The sequence below is a fragment of the Staurois parvus genome, unplaced genomic scaffold (genome assembly GCF_062004578.1).
Source record: "Staurois parvus isolate SC_StPar_1 unplaced genomic scaffold, SC_StPar_1.0 ptg000104l, whole genome shotgun sequence".
NCBI classification, from domain to species: domain Eukaryota; kingdom Metazoa; phylum Chordata; class Amphibia; order Anura; family Ranidae; genus Staurois; species Staurois parvus.
Window position 1 is genome coordinate 9,486,562 of NW_028317900.1, and position 19,514 is coordinate 9,506,075.

Below are 19,514 nucleotides of genomic sequence, written 5' to 3' on the forward strand. Positions count from 1 at the left end.
AAAGATGATATTAATACGCCCCAACCCACCGCCAATACCATTCAACATTTCCTAGATAATACCAATTTACCCAGTCTCTCAGCGTCCCAACTTACCTCGCTATCGACACCAATCTGCCCTGCAGAAATTGACCGTAGCATAAAAACATTACCCCTAAACAAATCCCCAGGAAATGACGGTTTTACCAACGAATACTTCAAAATAATGGCATCCAACCTTACAACACATCTATCTGAATTATTTAACCATGTTGCCTCCACGGGGATATTCCCCGCTGAAATGCTACAGTCAGTAATTACAACCATTCCCATACCAAACAAAGATCCCCAACTGGTACAAAACTATAGACCGATCTCGTTATTAAACACGGACATAAAGCTATATGCCAAAATAATTGCCCAAAGATTACTTCCTTACCTCCCCACGCTAATCCACCCTGACCAGGTAGGTTTTGTCCCTGGTAGACAAGCCCCGGACGCTACTAGAAGAATAATATCCCTCCTCCACAAGCTTGAAACCACCAAACAACCATCATTGTTACTATCTTTAGACGCTGAAAAAGCATTCGACCGAATCCATTGGCTTTTTATGAAACTCACACTCCAAAAATTTGGTCTTACAGACTGGATGTTGTCGGCAATACTCGCCCTCTACTCCAAACCTTCTGCTACAGTCTTAACTAATGGCACACTCTCCAAGCCCTTCCAAATCTCTAATGGCACTAGACAAGGCTGTCCCCTCTCTCCTATAATCTTCACTCTATTAATTGAACCCTTGGCCTCTAAACTCAGAGATGACCCAACATTCACAGGTATTACACATTCCAAAATGGACCATAAAATTAGCCTTTTTGCTGATGATATCATCCTAATGGTCACTAATCCCTACAAATCTCTTCAATCGATACGCATGCATCTTCACAATTACTCTGAAGTCTCCTACTACAAGCTCAATGAGCCAAAATCCTCCATTTTGAACCTATATACCCCTCCTAAGACCCAAAATACACTGAGCAAACCGTTCCCCTTCACATGGGAATCACACAGCATTCCATACCTGGGTATACAACTTACGCCCTCAACTAACCAACTATATGAAGCTAACTATAAACCTCTACTTGACTCCATTCCACGAGAGCTCAAACAACTCCATACTCCCACATTATCGACAATGGGTAAAATAGCATCTGTAAAAATGTGCATATTACCTAAAATACTTTATATTTTCCGTACCCTTCCTATTCCAGTTACTAATACCTTTTTTAATAAACTCCAAGCGATACTAAATAAATTTATGTGGAAAAACAAAAAGCCTAGATGCACGACAAATCTACTAATAAGACCTTCCTCCAGGGGCGGAGCAGGCCATCCTCATTTAAAATCTTACTACAACGCTGTGCTCCTAGACCAGCTCTTCTTTTGGTGGCATCCTACAAAAGACAAATTGTGGACTCACTTAGAAATTCCGTCACATCTCCCATATACTCCTGATAATCTATTATTCCTCCCTCTAAATAGCCAAACTCTTTCATTATCTAAACACCCATGTATAAAAACCTCTTTACAAGCCTGGTTTGACCTCTTGTCCTCTCATTACCCAAGCAATGAAACAACAAAAATTCCTACTCCAATCTCTACATTGCACCTCATCATCCCCTCACTAAACCTCACACAATGGGAAAATCAAGGTATAACCCGTATCCGTGACTTATATACAGTTCATAAGCTAAAATCTTTTGTTACCCTCCAAACACAGTTTCACCTCCCTGACAATGAACAATTCTCATACATGAGAATTGCCCACGCCTTGCATACAATGGATATATCTCAAGAACGAATAATTCCCTCCAGAGCACACCTCTTTTTTCAGAGATCACATTACCCCAAAAAGGGAATCTCAACCTTCTACTCCATTATGAATGACTTTCAGTTTAATATTCACACTGCTTCCCTGATTAACTGGGAAAAAATATTCCGTCAATCAGTCTCTCCTTGCACTTGGTCGAAAACCTTCAATACCACATACAAGGCATCCAAATGTAACTCCCATTGGGAAGCATACATGAAAATCTTACATCAGTGGTATCTAACGCCTGTTAAGCTCAATCTCTATTATACACAACATTCGCCCAAGTGCTGGAGACACTGTGGAGAAATAGGAACGCTCCTCCATATACTTTGGTCTTGTAAATCTCTCACATTGTATTGGAACAAAGTATTTCAGCTGATCTCCACCATGTCTACAGTTCCAACGTCTCCAAACCCAGTTATAGCTCTCCTTCATATAGGAATAGATAATTTTCCTGTGGACTCTCGTACTATCATAATTCATATACTAGCAATAGCAAAAAACAATATTACTAAATTGTGGAAATCTACCACATCCCCTTTGTTCTCAACCCTCATTATAGAACTTAATCTCCATTGTGAGATGGAAAAGAGAACAGCAATTCAAAATTTTTCATACCACAAATTCTACCTTCAATGGTCTCGGTGGCTCCAAGACCCTAATTGCTCTGTTAAGTGACAACTACGATAATATACTACCATACTGTAACCAACTCATTGGACTGGTGCCCCCCTCCCCCCCCCCTCCCCCCCCCTCTATCTACCTTCTAACCCTTCTCCCCTCTACGGTTTATCACACATTCATCCACACTTAGTTCACAATCTTCTGAGCATACCTCTCAAGTATCCGAGGCCCTGCTACATCATTCCCGGCTAAATAATGGAAAATTGTGTGTTTTCTCTAATAATTACCTGTTTTCTTGATTATACATTTTCTTATTGTGAACGTTGATCGTTTTATATATCTGTAATATGTTGTGGTAAATTGTTGAAAATTTCTTCAATAAAAATATTTGAACAGAAGTATTTGAACACCCTGCAATTTTGCAAGTTCTCCCACTTAGAAATCATGGAGGGGTCTGAAATTCACATTGTAGGTGCATTCTCACTCTGAGAGACAGAATTAAAAAAAAGAAATTCAGGAAATCACATTGTATGATGTGTTCAAATACTTCTGTTTCTCACTGTATATATATATTGATTTTATTACTCATATCGTATATGAATTTTGCACATATTTATTAGTATTCTATTACCAATACGAAATATTTGTCATTACTCATATCATATAAGAACTTTGCACATATTTATTACTATCAATTTTAAGCGCTGTACTTTTATACTTTGTGTTTTTTTAAATGTTTTATTTGGTTACTTTCATGCACAGCTGCTAACAATCTTTACTTGAAAAAACGTTTTAGTGCGCTCACATATACTGTATATTTGCATCCGACGCTATGAATTGCACTTGGTGATGTAAGGCTTGGATGCAGCTGCTCGGCCATGAAAACCCATTCCATTAAGCTCTCTATGCACTGTTGTTGTGCTAATCTGAAGGCCACATGAAGATTGGAGGTCTTTAGCTATTGACTCTGCAGACAGTCGGCGACTGTGCACTTCAGCAAGAACTGACCCCTCTGTATCATTTTACGTGGCCTAACACTTCATGGCTGAGTTGCTGTAGTTCCCAGTTGTTTCCACTTTGTTATAATACCATTAACGGGGGGCGTGGCTTGACCCTGGAGAAGATGGCAGCTTGATTCCCCGAGCTCCGACACACGGAGGTAGGAGCACGTGACAAGAGCAGGGAGAGACACCGCTGACGTGGGGAAAGCGGATAGGAGACCCGCTGCCCCACGAACGCGGTCTCCCTGCCAGACGAGTGAACCTGCCAGCCACCGCATTCCGGATTTATTCCGGTCCCAGACCCCAGAGCACATTGAGGCCTCCTCCCATGCTGCCTCCTCCCACTCGCTTCACAGAGCGTCCCGCTCGCGGAGCTGGAGCCCAGCCGCAGCACCCACAGCCTGCCATCCTGCAACCTCCCCTCTCACTATAGGGGATTTGAAAGCAGTAGCACTAGATATCAAAGAAACCCTCTCTGCAGCAATTGCAGAGTTACATATCGATATGCAGGCAGTGGCACAAAGGCTAGAAGCAGTGGAGGATAAAGTCATAACGTAAGTCCTTGCCATCCATGATATATGCAAACTTGTAGCTACGCACACTATGCACCTGAGAGAGTTTGATCGACATATTGAAGATCTAGACAACAGGGGAAGACGACATAATTTAAGAGTACGTGGTGTACCTGAAGCAATTGAAATGGGCCAATTTTTAATGATCTTTTGGAAAGACCACAGGAGTCTCCTATTGAGATTGAACGCCTCCATAGAGCTCTACTTCCTAGAGGTAGGGACACTGATCCCCTGAGGGATATAATTTGCTGCCTTATGGACTTCCGACTCAAGGAAGAAATGTTACGCAGAGCACGAGACCAAAACCGCGTGATATATAATGGAGCAGAAATTAAATTATTTCAAAATCTCTCCCATATCACTCTACAACGCAGAAAGGAATTAAGCCCTCTACTGGATCTACTACGTTCCAGGGGTATATCATATCGCTGGAGATTCCCATTTGGTCTTTCAGCAGCACACATGGGGCGATCAGCTATCCTGAGATTCCCGGAAGATATTGCACCATTCTGCGAGATCCTAGATATTCCAATCTTGGACCTGCCCAACTGGTCCGGAGAATCCCACCTCCCATCTCAGATGGATGAAGACTCAATGGAGGCCTAATCTGCCGGACACCCTGGAGGAGCAAGGCGACGTAGACCCTCCCACCGCACCTCGCCCTCTCCTGTACGATGAAGACTCATCATTGGGGACAGTCTACCAGCTCATCGCAAGGCACATTACGAATGACACTTCTCCTTTCCCCCCACCCGTGCATCATCCTTCCCCCATTTTATGGCTACTTCCGCACCCTACCCAATATCTCGTGTGATTCTTTCCTAAACCCTGGTTCCAGTTCACCTTCACATGAAAACCTTCTAACCGCCCTTGGCTAAGATGCTAGGGTATATGTATCACATTAGATTGTTCTAACTCTCATGCATACTACATGTTCATGCTATGCTTATGTCAGTTTCAAATGTATATACACAGAATATATTAGATCTTGCTCTCAGCGGGCTGCATAGTTACGGTACTAATCAAACCGCAGACCATAACCTTGCTTGTTTTGGGGTTTGTTTGTCTCTGTAGTAGTGGCCTGCTGCACTGTGCTGATAGCCTTGATTGAGGCCAGAGTTTCTCCTTTTTTCAGGATCCAGAGATGCAGGCTACTCAGTTGCCTCGATGTCGGCCTGCATCCCTGAATCTCACTTCATTATGTAATTGATGTCTCTATAAAAGGTTTTTTTTACGATTGAGATTGTGAGTATGAGCTAATACGATTTAATGAGGCCTTCTCGCATTGCCCTTTGTAAACATATTTTATGGTCCATTAGCAATCCCAGAACGAGCCTACTCACTCTTATCCACTGTTTATATTGTGGTACTATAGTACTGTTATTGTGTGACCAGGCCATACTTTGATATACATCCTACCCATGGTGCCTTTTCATGAACATCTTGCCTACAAATGGGCTCATAGGAACCACTTTCCGAATACCATACTTTCCTACACGTTAGTGATCATCCCTAGAATTACACACGAGTACTTGAGGTACTATCCGCAAAGCACTCATACACTTTTCCGCCCCCCCCCCCACCCCCTCCCTCCTCTGCGAATCACCCTTCCACCATATTATGGCTACTTTCACATTCTTCCCAATATATCGTGTGATTACCTTCTAAACCCAGGTTGCAATCCATCTTCAATTGACAACCTCCTAACTGCCCTTGGCTAAGGTACTAGGATATGTCTAACGCATAGGATTTTTCTGACTTTTATGCATACTACCTGTTCAATCTACGTTTATGCAAGTTTCAGATATATGTACATAAAATATTGTTTTTTGACCACGCTCTCAGCAGGCCGCATAGTCACGGTACCAATCAAGCGGCATACCACAACCTCGCTTGTTCTGGGGTTTGCCTGTATCTGTGGTAGTGTCCGGCTGCACTGCGTGGAATACCTCGGTTGGGGCCAATGTTTCTCTTCTTTTGGGATTCGAAGATGCAGATTATCCAGATGTTTTGCCGTCGGCCTGCATCCCTGAATCTTACTGCATTATGTAATTGATGTTTCTTTACAAGGTTTCATATAAGATTGATATTTTGAGTATGAACTAGCACAGTATAATGAGGCCTTTTTGCATTGTCTTTTGATAGCTCACATTATGGTTCATGGGCAATTCCAGAACGAACCTTACTACTATTATCCACTGTTTATCTTGTGATACTATAGTAATGTAATTGTATGACTATGCCACGCCTTGCTACACATCCTCACCTTGGTGCCTTCCCATAGACTTCCCATAGACTCATAGGAACCATCCTCCCGAATACCATACCTTCATACATGTTATTAATCATCCCTAGATTTAAACACGATTACTTATAATATTATATACAACACACTTCTACATATAACATCTCCTACCCGTGCCCCCTTAGTACAAATTGAATACCTCTCCCTACAAAAATTTGCTGATATCCACCTATCTCCGTGTGTCACTGCTACCTTTTATTGGACCCTATGTTACACACATTTTTCGATCTTGCCATACCTAGTAGGTCCTAGACGGTCATCCTTGGGACTCTCCCACGACCCCCCACAGTGGACACCACTGGGTCCAACTAAACATCTCCGAATTGAATTTCACATTTACCCACAATACATCAATAACCTCACTAACATATACAATTCACAATACAGGACGGTGTAGCCGGACTACCCTGTCTCCAGAGTTTGTTTCTTAAGAGAGTTTTAGGACCACATAATACCGCATTTATATGGGTTTTTTTGTGGGTGCCTAACACTTTCCACCTCTACTATTTTCTGAATTCTTGCATCTTCCTCTCTCTTTTTTCACTCCTATTTCTACTTTTCATTTTCTCTACCCTCTGGTGGGGGTGTTGTTTTTTTTTTTTTTCTTTTCTTCTTCTCTCTCTCCCCCCCTCTCGTTTGTCCCCCCTACCTGTTCCCACACCCATCTGCAGCAAGACAATGTCTACTAAACCCGCATCCGTACGAGCCCAGCATACACTTTCTGTGGCAACTTTTAATGCAAGAGGTCTAAATATACCTGAGAAATGCTCACAACTTCTGACTTACATGAATAACCTGCGAGCAGACATGCTCTTCATCCAAGAAACTCACTTTCGTGCTGATCATATCCCTAAATTCTCCAATGCTAATTGCCCGACAGTCTACCATGAAGTTAACACAGAAGTGAAAACAAAAGGTGTGTCCACTTTGATCTCCAAAAAAACTCCTGCTCACAATTACTGATTCTCTCGAGAATCCAGAAGGAAGGTTCCTCTTCCTTAAAGGCACCCTCTACAACAAACCGCTTACTCTAGCTAACATTTACAGTCCCAATATGGCACAAGTGAGCTTTTTCCGTAAGGTTTTTAAAACACTTGCAACATTTCAATCCTGATTCTTGGGGGCGATTTTAATGTAGCATTGAATCCGTTGGAAGACACTTCGACAGGCTCCTCATCAAAACCCTTCCGAGCACTTCAACAGATCAAACTTGAACTGAACGACCTTCTTCTCCATGACACATGGCGTACCCTACACCCCTCTGACAAAGACTACACTTTTTTCTCCGCGCCTCACAGTCGTTATTCTAGAATCGACTATCTCTTTCTTTCACAAAAAGACTTACACACATTAAAGTCAGCCTCTATTGTACCAATGATTCTTTCTGACCATCACCCGATCATGATGACCATACACCTTCCTGATGCCCCACCTATGTCCAAAACATGGAGACTAGATCCCTTTCTCCTTACGGGCTCATCCGTTACCCTTCAAATTTGTGAATTTTTGACCAATTACTTCAAGGAAAATACGTCCCTGGAAACGACACCCCTCATCCAATGGGAAGGACACGAATGTGTGATACGTGGGCTCCTTCTTTTAATTGCTGCTTCTCAAAAACGCATAGCTGAGGCATCTTTTACGTTTATACTTCATAGAGTATGTAAACTTGAATGCTCACATAAACGCTCAAAGGCTTTAAACTCTGCGACCGAACTTGATCAGGCACGCAAACAACTTCGAGACATAGTGGAAAAGAAAACCAAGCGCAATTTTACTTTATCTCAGAAACTCTTTTACAAACATGGGCATGAGAGTGGCAAATTTCTAGCCAGGGCCGTGCAATCTAAAAAAGTGGCTCGCACTATTCATCAACTCAACTCCCAACAAGGTCACTTACTTAAATCTTCTTTGGATATCGCAGCTGAATTTGAAAACTATTATACTGCCCTCTACAATCTACCCTTAGCCCCAAAACCGACAGGGGATATTAGACCACGTAAGGTTATTATCCAGACTTTTCTCTCACAATATCTTGCAAACCTATCTCACAATCACAAGCACGAGAGTTAGATGGAGCTTTGACACTGACAGAACTACAACATGCTATCGCACAATTAAAACCAGGTAAAAGCCCAGGCCCAGACGGACTTATAACCACATACTACAAATCCTTCATAGACATCCTTGCACACCTATTCCTAAAGGCTTTCAACTCACTAGATACCCCAGGACAGTCCATGCGCCATCTTTCTGAGGCTCACATCACACTTATCCCGAAAGAAAACAAGGACCAGGCATCGCCAGCTAACTATCGTCCAATCTCCCTCCTGAACGTTGATCTAAAGATTTTCGCCAAAATACTAGCCAATCGTCTACTACACATCACAGACCCCATTATATCCACTGACCAGGTAGGGTTTGTACCCAGTAGAGAGGCAAGAGACAATATGATCAGAACGATAAATGTGCATCATTGGTTGACACAGAAGAAACAATCGGGTTTCTTCCTCTCTAGACGCTGAGAAGGCCTTCGACAGGTTGGCATGGGACTACATGGAGGCCGTCCTGGCTGGCCTTGGTCTTCTGCCACGTCTCTTGAATTTCATCATATCACTGTATACAACACCAATGGCCAAAGTTAGTGTCAATGGCCTCCTATCAGACGCCTTCTCTATTAGCAATGGACCAGACAGGGATGTCCATTATCCCCCCTCCTATTCATAATTACTTTGGAACCTTTTTTGAATTGCATTAAACAGAATGACAATATCAAAGGAATTTTAATCAATGGCAAAATAGCTGCCTTTGCCGACGACATCTTACTTTTCCTGACAGACCCTCATTTTACACTACCTAACTTACTACACGATTTCAAATTGTTCCAGTATTTGGCCAATTTTAAAATTAACTTCAATAAATCCCAGGCACTCAATGTTTCCCTAACCCAAGATACGGTCAGGCAGGTGAAGACGAACTTTCCTTTTGCTTGGCAGTCACGTACTTAGGAATCCAATTATCGACTCACCTTACAGAACTCTATGCCAAAAACGTTTTACCCATTTTACGTAGCATCACCAAGTATCTACAGACATGGGATTTTTAAGCTATTTTTAAGATGAACGTGCTTCCCAGACTACTATACCTGATGCAAACGATTCCAATCAAGCTACCCAATTCTTTCTTTAAGTCTTATAAAATACTATGTACTTCTTTTCTATGGTGTAATAAACACCCCAGAATTGGTTTTGAACAACTTACCATGCCTAAGGCGGGAGGAGGTATTGGACTGCCTGATATTACTCGGTATTACAGAGCCTGTCACATGGCAAGAATAGTAGATTGGTCTACGAACCACAACTGTAAGGCTTGGGTAAACTTGGAAGCTGCATTTTCGAGGACCCCGCTCGCCGCTTCCCCTTGGCTGAAAAATTCCCACATCACGTCTGAGTTCAGGGAACACCTTCTTATAGGCCCTACTCTGTCGTGTTATCATCTGTTAAGTCAGAAAACAGGTTTTTCTTGAACCCCTGGTCCACTCACTCCTATCAAAATGAACCCTGACTTCCCCCCTGGTATGTCTCTTGCCTTTCTCGCCAGGTCTAGCCCCAAAGACAATTTGAGACTGCATCAGCTCTTCAAAGATGGGACATTCTTACTCAGAGACCACCTTTTGAACAAATGGCCATCCCTAACCCTGACGCCATGGATGTATAGACAGCTGCATCACTTTATACACAGCTCATCACACCTAAAAGATTACACAAGACCACTCACCCCATTTGAAAAACTTTTCTCTACCGACTCTCCCCAGAGACATGTCATATCTAAACTCTACACATGCCTCGAAAACACAATTGACCTCTCGTGTCTAGCAAAGCTTGCAAGGCCTGGAGCTCTGACTTACAACTTCCACTATCGCCAGAAGACTGGGATCACATTTACAACCATATACATAAAGGCTACATGTGCGTCTCAACTCGCCATGCACACGGTAAATGTGGCAAAACAATGTATCCCAGTTCACTGGCATTCAACACATGTTCCCACTATTTGAGAATGGTTTGCTAGGATCAACAAAATTGAGGAAATGAAGGAACTTATTTCTGTAGCAAAAGACCATCCCGAGAGATTCTGGAAGACATGGGCTTGTTGGAGTCACTTCAAAACCACTACCACCTATCACCTACTACTGCATGAACAGCCTACACCCCCTGACTAAATAATTGGACACAATGTTATGTCATACGACACCCTCTCCATCTGTGACGTATTTAATGCATATTCAGACGGATTGAGACTCAACATCATAACCTATCTTTCAGGTTCTTGACCCACATATTAGCCCATTAAATGATCTTGCACATATTAACTCATAAGCTATATAGTTATCTTTCTGGCTCGTATAAAACAACGTGATTTATTTTACCTGCAATTACCCCTTCCAACGTCCCGTCCACACCATATCCATTCCCCCCCCTCTCCCTTTTTTTTTTCTTCTCTCCTTATATTCCCCCCTTCTACCTCACCTTGCCTCTTTTTTTCTAGCTTTTCATCTCTCTGATTTCTCTTTACCTCACACATATTGTACGATTTCGTCAACCATATATCTCCAATAAAATATAGCATGTAATCTTTCATACAGGTGTGCTTAGACTCGCGTAGATCACACTCTCCCGAAATGGGCACACAAATTACAATGCACATACCAACATGTGTTTTTTTTTTCCCAGCACTTTACATTCCTCCAACATAAGGGCTTACAAGTAATTAATATACCTATAATGATTTACCTATTGTACCTTTTGTATCTGCTGGTTTGATATACACTTTTGGATATAAAAGTTATATCTCACTATGATTTGTAATACAATTCAAACCCGTCTGCGAAACGGGATGTTGTATATTGTGTCTGTTCGGACTGTAACCCATATTTGTACTCATATTGATCTGCCTTAACTCTTCCAATAAAATTATTTTTGGAAAAATAATACCATTAACAGTTGACCGTGGAATATTTAGTAGCAAGAAAAGTTCATGGATGGACTTATTGCACAGGTGGCAACCTATCACGTTACCACGTTTGAATTCACGGAGCTCCTGAGAGTGACCCATTCTTTCACTAATGTTTGTAGAAGTTGACCGTGGAATATTTAGTAGTAAGAAAATTTCATGCATGCCTAGGTGCTTAATTTTATACACCTGTGACCATGGAGGTGATTGGAACACCTGAATTCAATTATTTGGAGGGGTGTCCCAATACTTTTGGCAATATAGTGTAGCTATACCTGCAAAAGGGGCAAGAATGAAGTTATCTATCAGGACTTAAATTTCTGACTAAAGTTCCACTTTAAGTACATTATCAGTTATACCTTACTCAGTCTTTAATTCGTAGTCACTTTTCATTCAGCTTTCTTTCCTTCTTTAGATGTTATTTCACTGATCATTGCCCCCAAACAATATGCTAAACAAATCATAAGATTCCTGTCTGCACATACATTTTTAAGATATCACAATAAACTGAATGTTTTATTTTATACTGGTATTACTTTTTCTTTTCATTCTAAGTATTTATGTTTTACGTATTTATTTATCAGGTGTATTGACATCTTGGAACTGTCTGAGCAAGAGGATCTCATGAAATTTCATTACCACACTCTTAAATTATACTGTGCTGCATGTGCACTGGGTAACAACCGTGTTGCACATGCCTTGTGCAGTCATGTGGATCAGTCCCAGCTACTCTATACTATTGATAACCAGTACCTGCCTGGCCTCTTGCGTTCTGGTTTCTATAATCTTCTTATCAGCATTTACCTGGAGTCTGCCAAGGAGGGCAAGCTTATGATGAACAATGAGTTTATCATACCTATCACTGATGAGACACGGCAAATTCGACTGTTCCCTGATGAGTCAAAGAGGCATGGCTTGCCTGGTGTTGGTCGTAGTACCTGTCTGAAGTCAGACCTTCATTTTACAGTTCCTTGCTTTGTGCTGACAGGAGAAGAGAGGCAACAGCATGGCCCAGAAATTCCAGTGGATATTCTTAAGTCAAAAGCAATTAGCATGCTTACAGAGGCTGTGCAAAGCAGTGGGGATCACATCAGAGACCCTGTTGGTGGAAAAGCAGAGTTCCAATTTGTACCAGTACTCAAGCTTATTGCCACTCTTCTTATTATGGGAGTTTTTGAGGATGAGGATGTTCGTCAAATTTTACTGCTCATTGACCCAAATGTTTTTGGCGACCACAAGGAAGAGGAAGCAGAAGAGAATGGGGAGAAGGAAGATGTTGCTCAGGTTGAAGAGAAAGCTGTAGAGGCTGGTGAGAAAGCAATAAGAGATGCCAAGGCTCCTGCCAAGGGTTTACTGCAGACTCGACTTCCAGAGTCTGTAAAGCTCCAGGTGAGTCTTCGAAACAAACAGTTCATTTAGGGCAGCATTTTACAGTTTAGTCCTTTACAAGTCCACTGTCGTAATTGTTAATTTATGTCTAAGCATCAGAAGCACAATATAATAAAGCATGGGATTTTCTGTTATTCACATGTTCATGAAATGTGTGCAGAAAAAAGTTTTTCTTGATAGAATTATTCAGTCTTAAATTACTTGAATTGGCCATTGTTAACATAAGTTATTCGTATTGTTTGTTAATGTCTAACTCTGCTATTAAAACAGGTGATTGTGCTGAGTGCTTGGTTAACTCATTTTGTAGTAATACTAGACCTTTTTTTAGATGTGCGAACTCCTTCATTACTTCTGTGACTGTGAGCTGAAACACCGTGTGGAATCCATTGTCGCCTTTTCTGATAAATATGTTTCAAAGTTGCAATACAACCAGAAATTCCGATATAATGAACTTATGCAGGCACTGAACATGTCAGCAGCTCTAACTGCCAAAAAGACTAGAGAGTTCCGCTCTCCTCCACAGGAACAGGTAATACTATGGCTACAGAATATATTAGCTGTGCTGAGCTCAAAACAAGTCACTTGTCAGGGGCTTTATTTGTTTTATTGAAATTCATAATTACATGATTCCAACAAATATATCATCTTGGGGAGAAACATACACATTATAAAATGGTTAAATAAATATTAAGCAATTGATTTATTTCAGTTATTGTCTATCGCTATTGTTTATTCCTGGTAAAGGTATAAAAGCACTATTCCTGAAGTACTGAACTACAAAATTATGCGCAGAAAGCTGTAGAACAGCTTGGAGTCTCAATAACTTTAAAGTATAGACAACGTATATATATATATATATATATGTTATTATTATTATTTTTATTATTTTTTGCTTTGGATAGAGTAGGGAAGGATTGTAGCCTAGGTCAATATTTATTTTTGCTGTCCTTGTGTCCTTTCTAGATAGATTCACCCTCTCTTTTTATCCTGATGACCATTGTCACTGAAACAAAATTTACAGTTGTCTCATTTAGAAAAGGTTTGGGAAAAACCTTACAATGGGGATTCTTTCCAGTAATAAGAGACAAATGCGAATTTATCTAATTTCGTAAACATCTTCACTCATATTCTGTTGAGTTTCCAAGACAGGAATTGAAGGAAGATCTCTCTAATAGCACACAGAAAGAAAAAATATTGATGGGGGTTTATATTGATGGGATTTTAACCTTTCCCTACTCAATAGAAAACTAAAGTAAAAAGTGTTGGCTATAGTTGGCTGTATAAATAGATAGTGTTGGGATATAAAATTTAAATTCTTAAACTGGCTTTGCGACACAAGGAAAGTGTAACCATAGTCACAAATAACCCAAAAGTTTGTCATAGGTGGTAATTATGCTACTGTCGAGCAAATCTAAGCTTAAAACCAACTATGGTGTCTTTTTTTTTCTTGTTTAAATGAAAGATTAACATGCTTCTGAATTTCCAAATGCAAGAAGACAGCCCTTGCCCAGAGGAAATACGAGATGAGCTGTATGAGTTCCATGAAGATCTTCTCATGCACTGTGGTAGGTATCAAAGGTTGTGTTTAAATTTGTTTGAGCAAAATCTGTTGATATAAGTAACTTTATAGAGCTAAAAAACATTATATAACCACTTGCCTTTCAGAGGATTTACCTCCCTTCCAGACTAGTCAATTTTTTTGCTATACGGCGATGCGTTATTTTAACTGACAATTGCGCGGTCATGCAATGCTGTACATAAATTAAATGTATGTCTTTGTCCCACAAATTTATTTATTTCAGCAACTTATATAGCGCCGTCAATTTACGCAGCGCTTTACATATATATGTTGTACACTCATATCAGTCCCTAACCCTCAACACAAACACAAATACAGCTTTCTTTCGGTGGTATTTGATCACCTGTGCATTTTTACTTTTTGATCCATAAACATAAAAAGACCAACAATTTTGGGGAAAAAACTATATTTTTTACTTTTTTGCTATTAAACATATCCAGTAAAAAAATTTAAAAAATCAACTTTCGTCATAAATTTAGGACAAAATGTATTCTGCTACGTCTTTGTTAAAAAAAAATCCAAGTAAATGTAAATTAATTGGATTAAGCGAAAGTTATAGCGTCTACAAATGGCGGTATATATACTGGACTTTTTTTTTTTTTTATACTAGTAATGGTGGAAATCTGCAACTTATAGAGGGACTGTGGGAATGCGGCAGGCATTTTGACTCCTAAAATGTGGAGTCTTGTGAGCTACTATGGTGTAAACAAATTGTTAATAAATAAATATAGTGAATTATTGCTACTGTAAAATGGTTTAACAAGCGATGTGGGTCACCTACACTCTACACATACTCATACCATTGTATCATAGTAAACAAAATCAAAGATAGTGTTGCACTCCACTAACAACAGCAGTAAAATGATATCAAATTAATCTATAGTCCAACATCAAATTAAAAGTGACAATGTAATCACGCAGTTCCTGCAAAAGTGTCCTTAATTAATCTGTGACTTTTGATATTCCTTCTAGTAGTGTGATATGAAGTAATTAGCATGCAGTCCACCAGTCATAAAAATAGTGTACACCTTCACCGGTTGTGCTCTCACCTGGCGTATATGACCAAACCGTTAAGTGAGGTCAGAAAAGGCTTGTATCCAGGGGCCCGAAGGCCCGGGATCAGTAGGGGGGCCCATGAGATGCCCCTGGTACATTTTCCTAGGCTTTTTTTGAGTTTGGGCAAGGACACAGGGGCCCCATGATCCCCTATTGCCCGGGGGCCCCATGAGTTGTCAGTCCGCCCCTGCTTGTGTCCCTTTAATTGGACTTAGGGGTAAATTAATGAGATTATCCCTCTTTCCTGGGGATGGATGGAGTTATCCCTCTTCCCACTAGGGCAGGGGTGGGCAACTGTGGCCCTTCAGCTGTTGGTGAACTACAAGTCCGATGATGCCTCTGCCTTTGGGATTCATTCTTGTAACTGTCAGTTTTGCAATGCCTCATGGGACTTGTAGTTCTACAACAGCTGGAGGGCTACAGTTGCCCACCATGCACTAGGGGGTCTCCTCGCTTCCTTAAGAATTTTAATGGGGGTGGATGGATGGATGGAGTTATCCATCTTCCCACTAGGGGGTCTCCTCCTTAGGAATTTTCCTGTGGCTGTGGGAGAGATTAGGCGAATGGGAACCAATTCAGAATCGCAGACGAACATTCACATGACGTTCAGCCTCAGAGCAATGATGCGTCCTTTGCACTAGAGCAGGACCTGGTTTTCAAATCAATGTCTGCTTTCATTTCTAACTCTAGTATCTCTGTGGCTCCTGTTTCTCATCCTGAGTCAGATCCTGATATCCTGGTCCTTGATTCATTTTGCAACGGCATGTGGCTGCTTCATTATACTAGTAATGGTGGAGATCAGCAACTTATAGCGGGACTGTGGTGGGCATTCTGACACTGGGGGGGACTGACTAACTGCCATTGACATCCCCAGTGACACTAATACAATGATCAGTGCTAATAAAAATCACTGATACTGTACTAATGACACTGGACAGGAAGGGGTTAAGATCTGGGGAGATCAAAGGGTTAACTGTGTGCTGTTTTACTGTGTGTGCTGTGTGTGTGTGTTTTACTAGGGAAACCTACTGCTGTGTATTTCTCTGCTGTGCAGAGAAATACACAGCAGCATGTTACTGCTGACAAGAGAGAGACTTGTGGTGTTTACATCTGTAGCCGCCAACAGCGTATATATATGTGATTATGTGCAGCCCTGCTGCCCTGTAGCAGTAGTTATGCTATAGGGCAGTAGGGAAGCGGTTAATATCACATTTAAGACGTTTGGAATGTTTAGGCTGTTTAAATCAGTATCCATCTAAGCCTAATCTTTTTAGTGTAGTTTACCCAAAAATCCAAGAGATATTGTCTTGTTATTAGTGGAGAGTATTTTTTTTTTGCGTGAGATGTCAGAATGTAACGTTTACCCAAGAGCAAGGGATGTCCTGTTTAAGTTCATTAAAGTGATACTAATTAGAGAAGTGCTAATTGCCATAATTCATTCACATAAATTATATATATCATGCTACTGTATTTTGCTTTTTTTTAAATTCAATAAGTACCTAATCCCTGTGGTCACATGATCTTTCTCTGTTCTTTGGCATCTGCAGGGAAAGATCTTTGGGAGGGGCTCCTATTATTCTGCTGATGTATGCTCTCTACAGTATGAATCTGTCTCTGCACAGCCCTGAATGGCTCTATGCCAGTTACATGACTAAAACATTTTCAGAAGAGCAATTTAAATTAAATTATACAGTTGTGTTCAAAATAATAGCAGTGTGTTGAAAAAAGTGAATAAAGCTCAAAATCCTTCTAATAGCTTTTATTTCCATAAGGCAGCATGACCTCTTCAAGTATTTTGATGTATTGAAACTGATCCATGATCCCTGGTATGCGATAAATAGGCCCAACACCGTAGTATGAGAAACATCCCCATATCATGATGTTTGCACCACCATGCTTCACTGTCTTCACAGTGTACTGTGGCTTGAATTCAGTGTTTGGGGGTCGTCTGACAAACTGTCTCCGGCCACTAGACCCAGATAGCTTGGCTTCACATAGGCGTCTTCTAATTGTAACAGTACTCACAGGTAACTTTAGACCTTCTTTGATCTTCCTGGAGCTGATTGTTGGCTGAATCCTTACCATTTTGGCTATTCTTCTATCCATTCGAAAGGTAGTTTTTCGCTTTCTTCCACGTCGTTCAGGTTTTGGTTGCCATTTTAAAGCATTTGTGATCATTTTAGCTGAACAGCCTATCATTTTCTGCACTTCTTTATATGTTTTCCCCTCCTCAATCAACTTTTTAATCAAGGTACGCTGTTCTTCTGAACAATGTCTGGAATGACCCATTTTCCTCAGAATTTCAGAGAGAAATGCACTGTAACCAGCATGTACAACATTTGCTGCCTTCCTTCCTTAAATAAGGGCAATAATTGCCACCTGTTTTGCAAAGAATGAATGACCTCACTAATAGAACTCCACACTGCTATTATTTTGAACATGCCTCTTTCAATTAGTGATTCAATTACACAGAATCAGCAGCATGCATGTCATGACTGTTGGGTCTGTTGGATTTCTATTACTCTACTATACCTGCTAGTAAATTATTTGCCATGTAGAAATATCATTTCTACCAAAAACAGTGATTGATCAGGTTAGTGATGTCTGACTGCTATTATTGTGAACACAACTGTACATATCAAAAACATTTGAAATATTTACTACCGATATATATTTCAACTAAGCTTTTTTGTGATTTTTTTCTTAGTGAATGTAATCAAACACCATACTATCTCCATCCCCCATAGTGTTTAGCAAAAGGAGTCCATAGCTGAGGAGGGAGGGATGGGAGTGTCATTTATCTGGAGTCTATACACCATTGTGTGTGACCCTATAGTCACGCGGGCTGCACAGATAAGAAAAAGGAGGAAATGAAGAGGTTAGATGGGAAGTGAAACTGAATCATGCTCAGTAGATGACAACAGTTGGCGTACAGAATCTAAGGCTGCAATGGGGACAGAGAGAAGATGGGAAGGACAACTGAAGGCAGAATCAATTAGTTATATTTCACTCTACACAAAATGAATGCGTTAGTGGCTTTCTGAGTATGCGCACTCTGTTATATAGCAAGTAATTAGAGTTTTCAATAGTCTGGTTTTAATGACACTTTAAAGCACCTGGTACTGGTTTATTCAGTTACTTTTCAGTTTATTATTTCATGTTATAGGTATTCCTCTTGAGGAAGAAGAGGAGGAGGAGGAAGATACATCGTGGACAGGTCGCCTTCGATCTCTAGTATATAAGATCAAGGGTCGGCCAAAGGCAGAAGAGCAAGATCCTGCAGAAGAGGAGGAGAAGTCTCCTAGTAAGTAACTCATTATAACCATAATTGTTATATATAGAGATAGCAAGGATGGATAAAGTGGTGATAGTAAAAGCTATTACATTATCTTCAGAATGGGTTAATAGGAAAGCAGGCGTTTATGGTGGTTTAAGCCACTCAACATAAAATGTTCTGGTTGTTTAGAAAATTGGCAATCAGTAGCTGGAATCTGTGGGTTTGGAAGACATATGACACTTTGGGTTAATCCCTTACAATCTCTGTTAATATCTGCTGGTAAACTAACATAAAAATCATAGTGGCTTTTTAGGGTAACAGTGAGCCTTCCTAAACAAACTCTCTCACAGATCGTGATTAGGAGTCAGCTTCCAGTACTAATTTTAAGCTCATCTTAGGGCATCCGATTTCAATAACGCTAGACATTCAGTGTGAAAAAATAACCACATGTTTATAGCTGTGATGGGTATGATACCACCTGTTGGTACCCCTGAAGCGTCTGCAGAGGGAGATGACTTGGATGCCTTTTGCTCCATATATATGTTTAGCTTCATAATTCAAATGCACACAAATATGTTTTTTCACTCTAGGGAGTGGGCTGACCGAAGCATATTGCTATTGGATATTAACTCTGAAAAGATTTCTGTATTGGCCATAAATCTTTGCTAACATACTGTAGATGCCAACTTTTCAGTATGATAAGCATGTGGATAACTAATCTACTGTCCATCTCCCCATACTTCCCACCCAGACAGCTTTCTCTGAACTTTTCACCTGCAATGCTCCTCAGCTATGTTACAGTGATATTATTAGCCTTTTAATATGACAGCTGATTGGACTGACATAATAG

General features: G+C 40.6%; 1 protein-coding gene across 8 annotated transcripts in view; it reads left to right on the forward strand.

Moving 5' to 3' along the window:
* The window catches only part of RYR3 (ryanodine receptor 3), a 954,561-nt gene that overhangs the window by 447,824 nt on the left and 487,223 nt on the right, over positions 1 to 19,514 (forward strand). For all 8 annotated transcript variants that reach the window (XM_089671311.1, XM_089671312.1, XM_089671314.1 and 5 more), the window contains 4 exons: positions 11,948 to 12,752; positions 13,081 to 13,281; positions 14,215 to 14,317; positions 18,554 to 18,691. In XM_089671311.1, the coding sequence (XP_089527437.1) occupies positions 11,948 to 12,752; positions 13,081 to 13,281; positions 14,215 to 14,317; positions 18,554 to 18,691 (1,247 nt within the window). The remainder of the gene's footprint in view (positions 1 to 11,947; positions 12,753 to 13,080; positions 13,282 to 14,214; positions 14,318 to 18,553; positions 18,692 to 19,514) is intronic.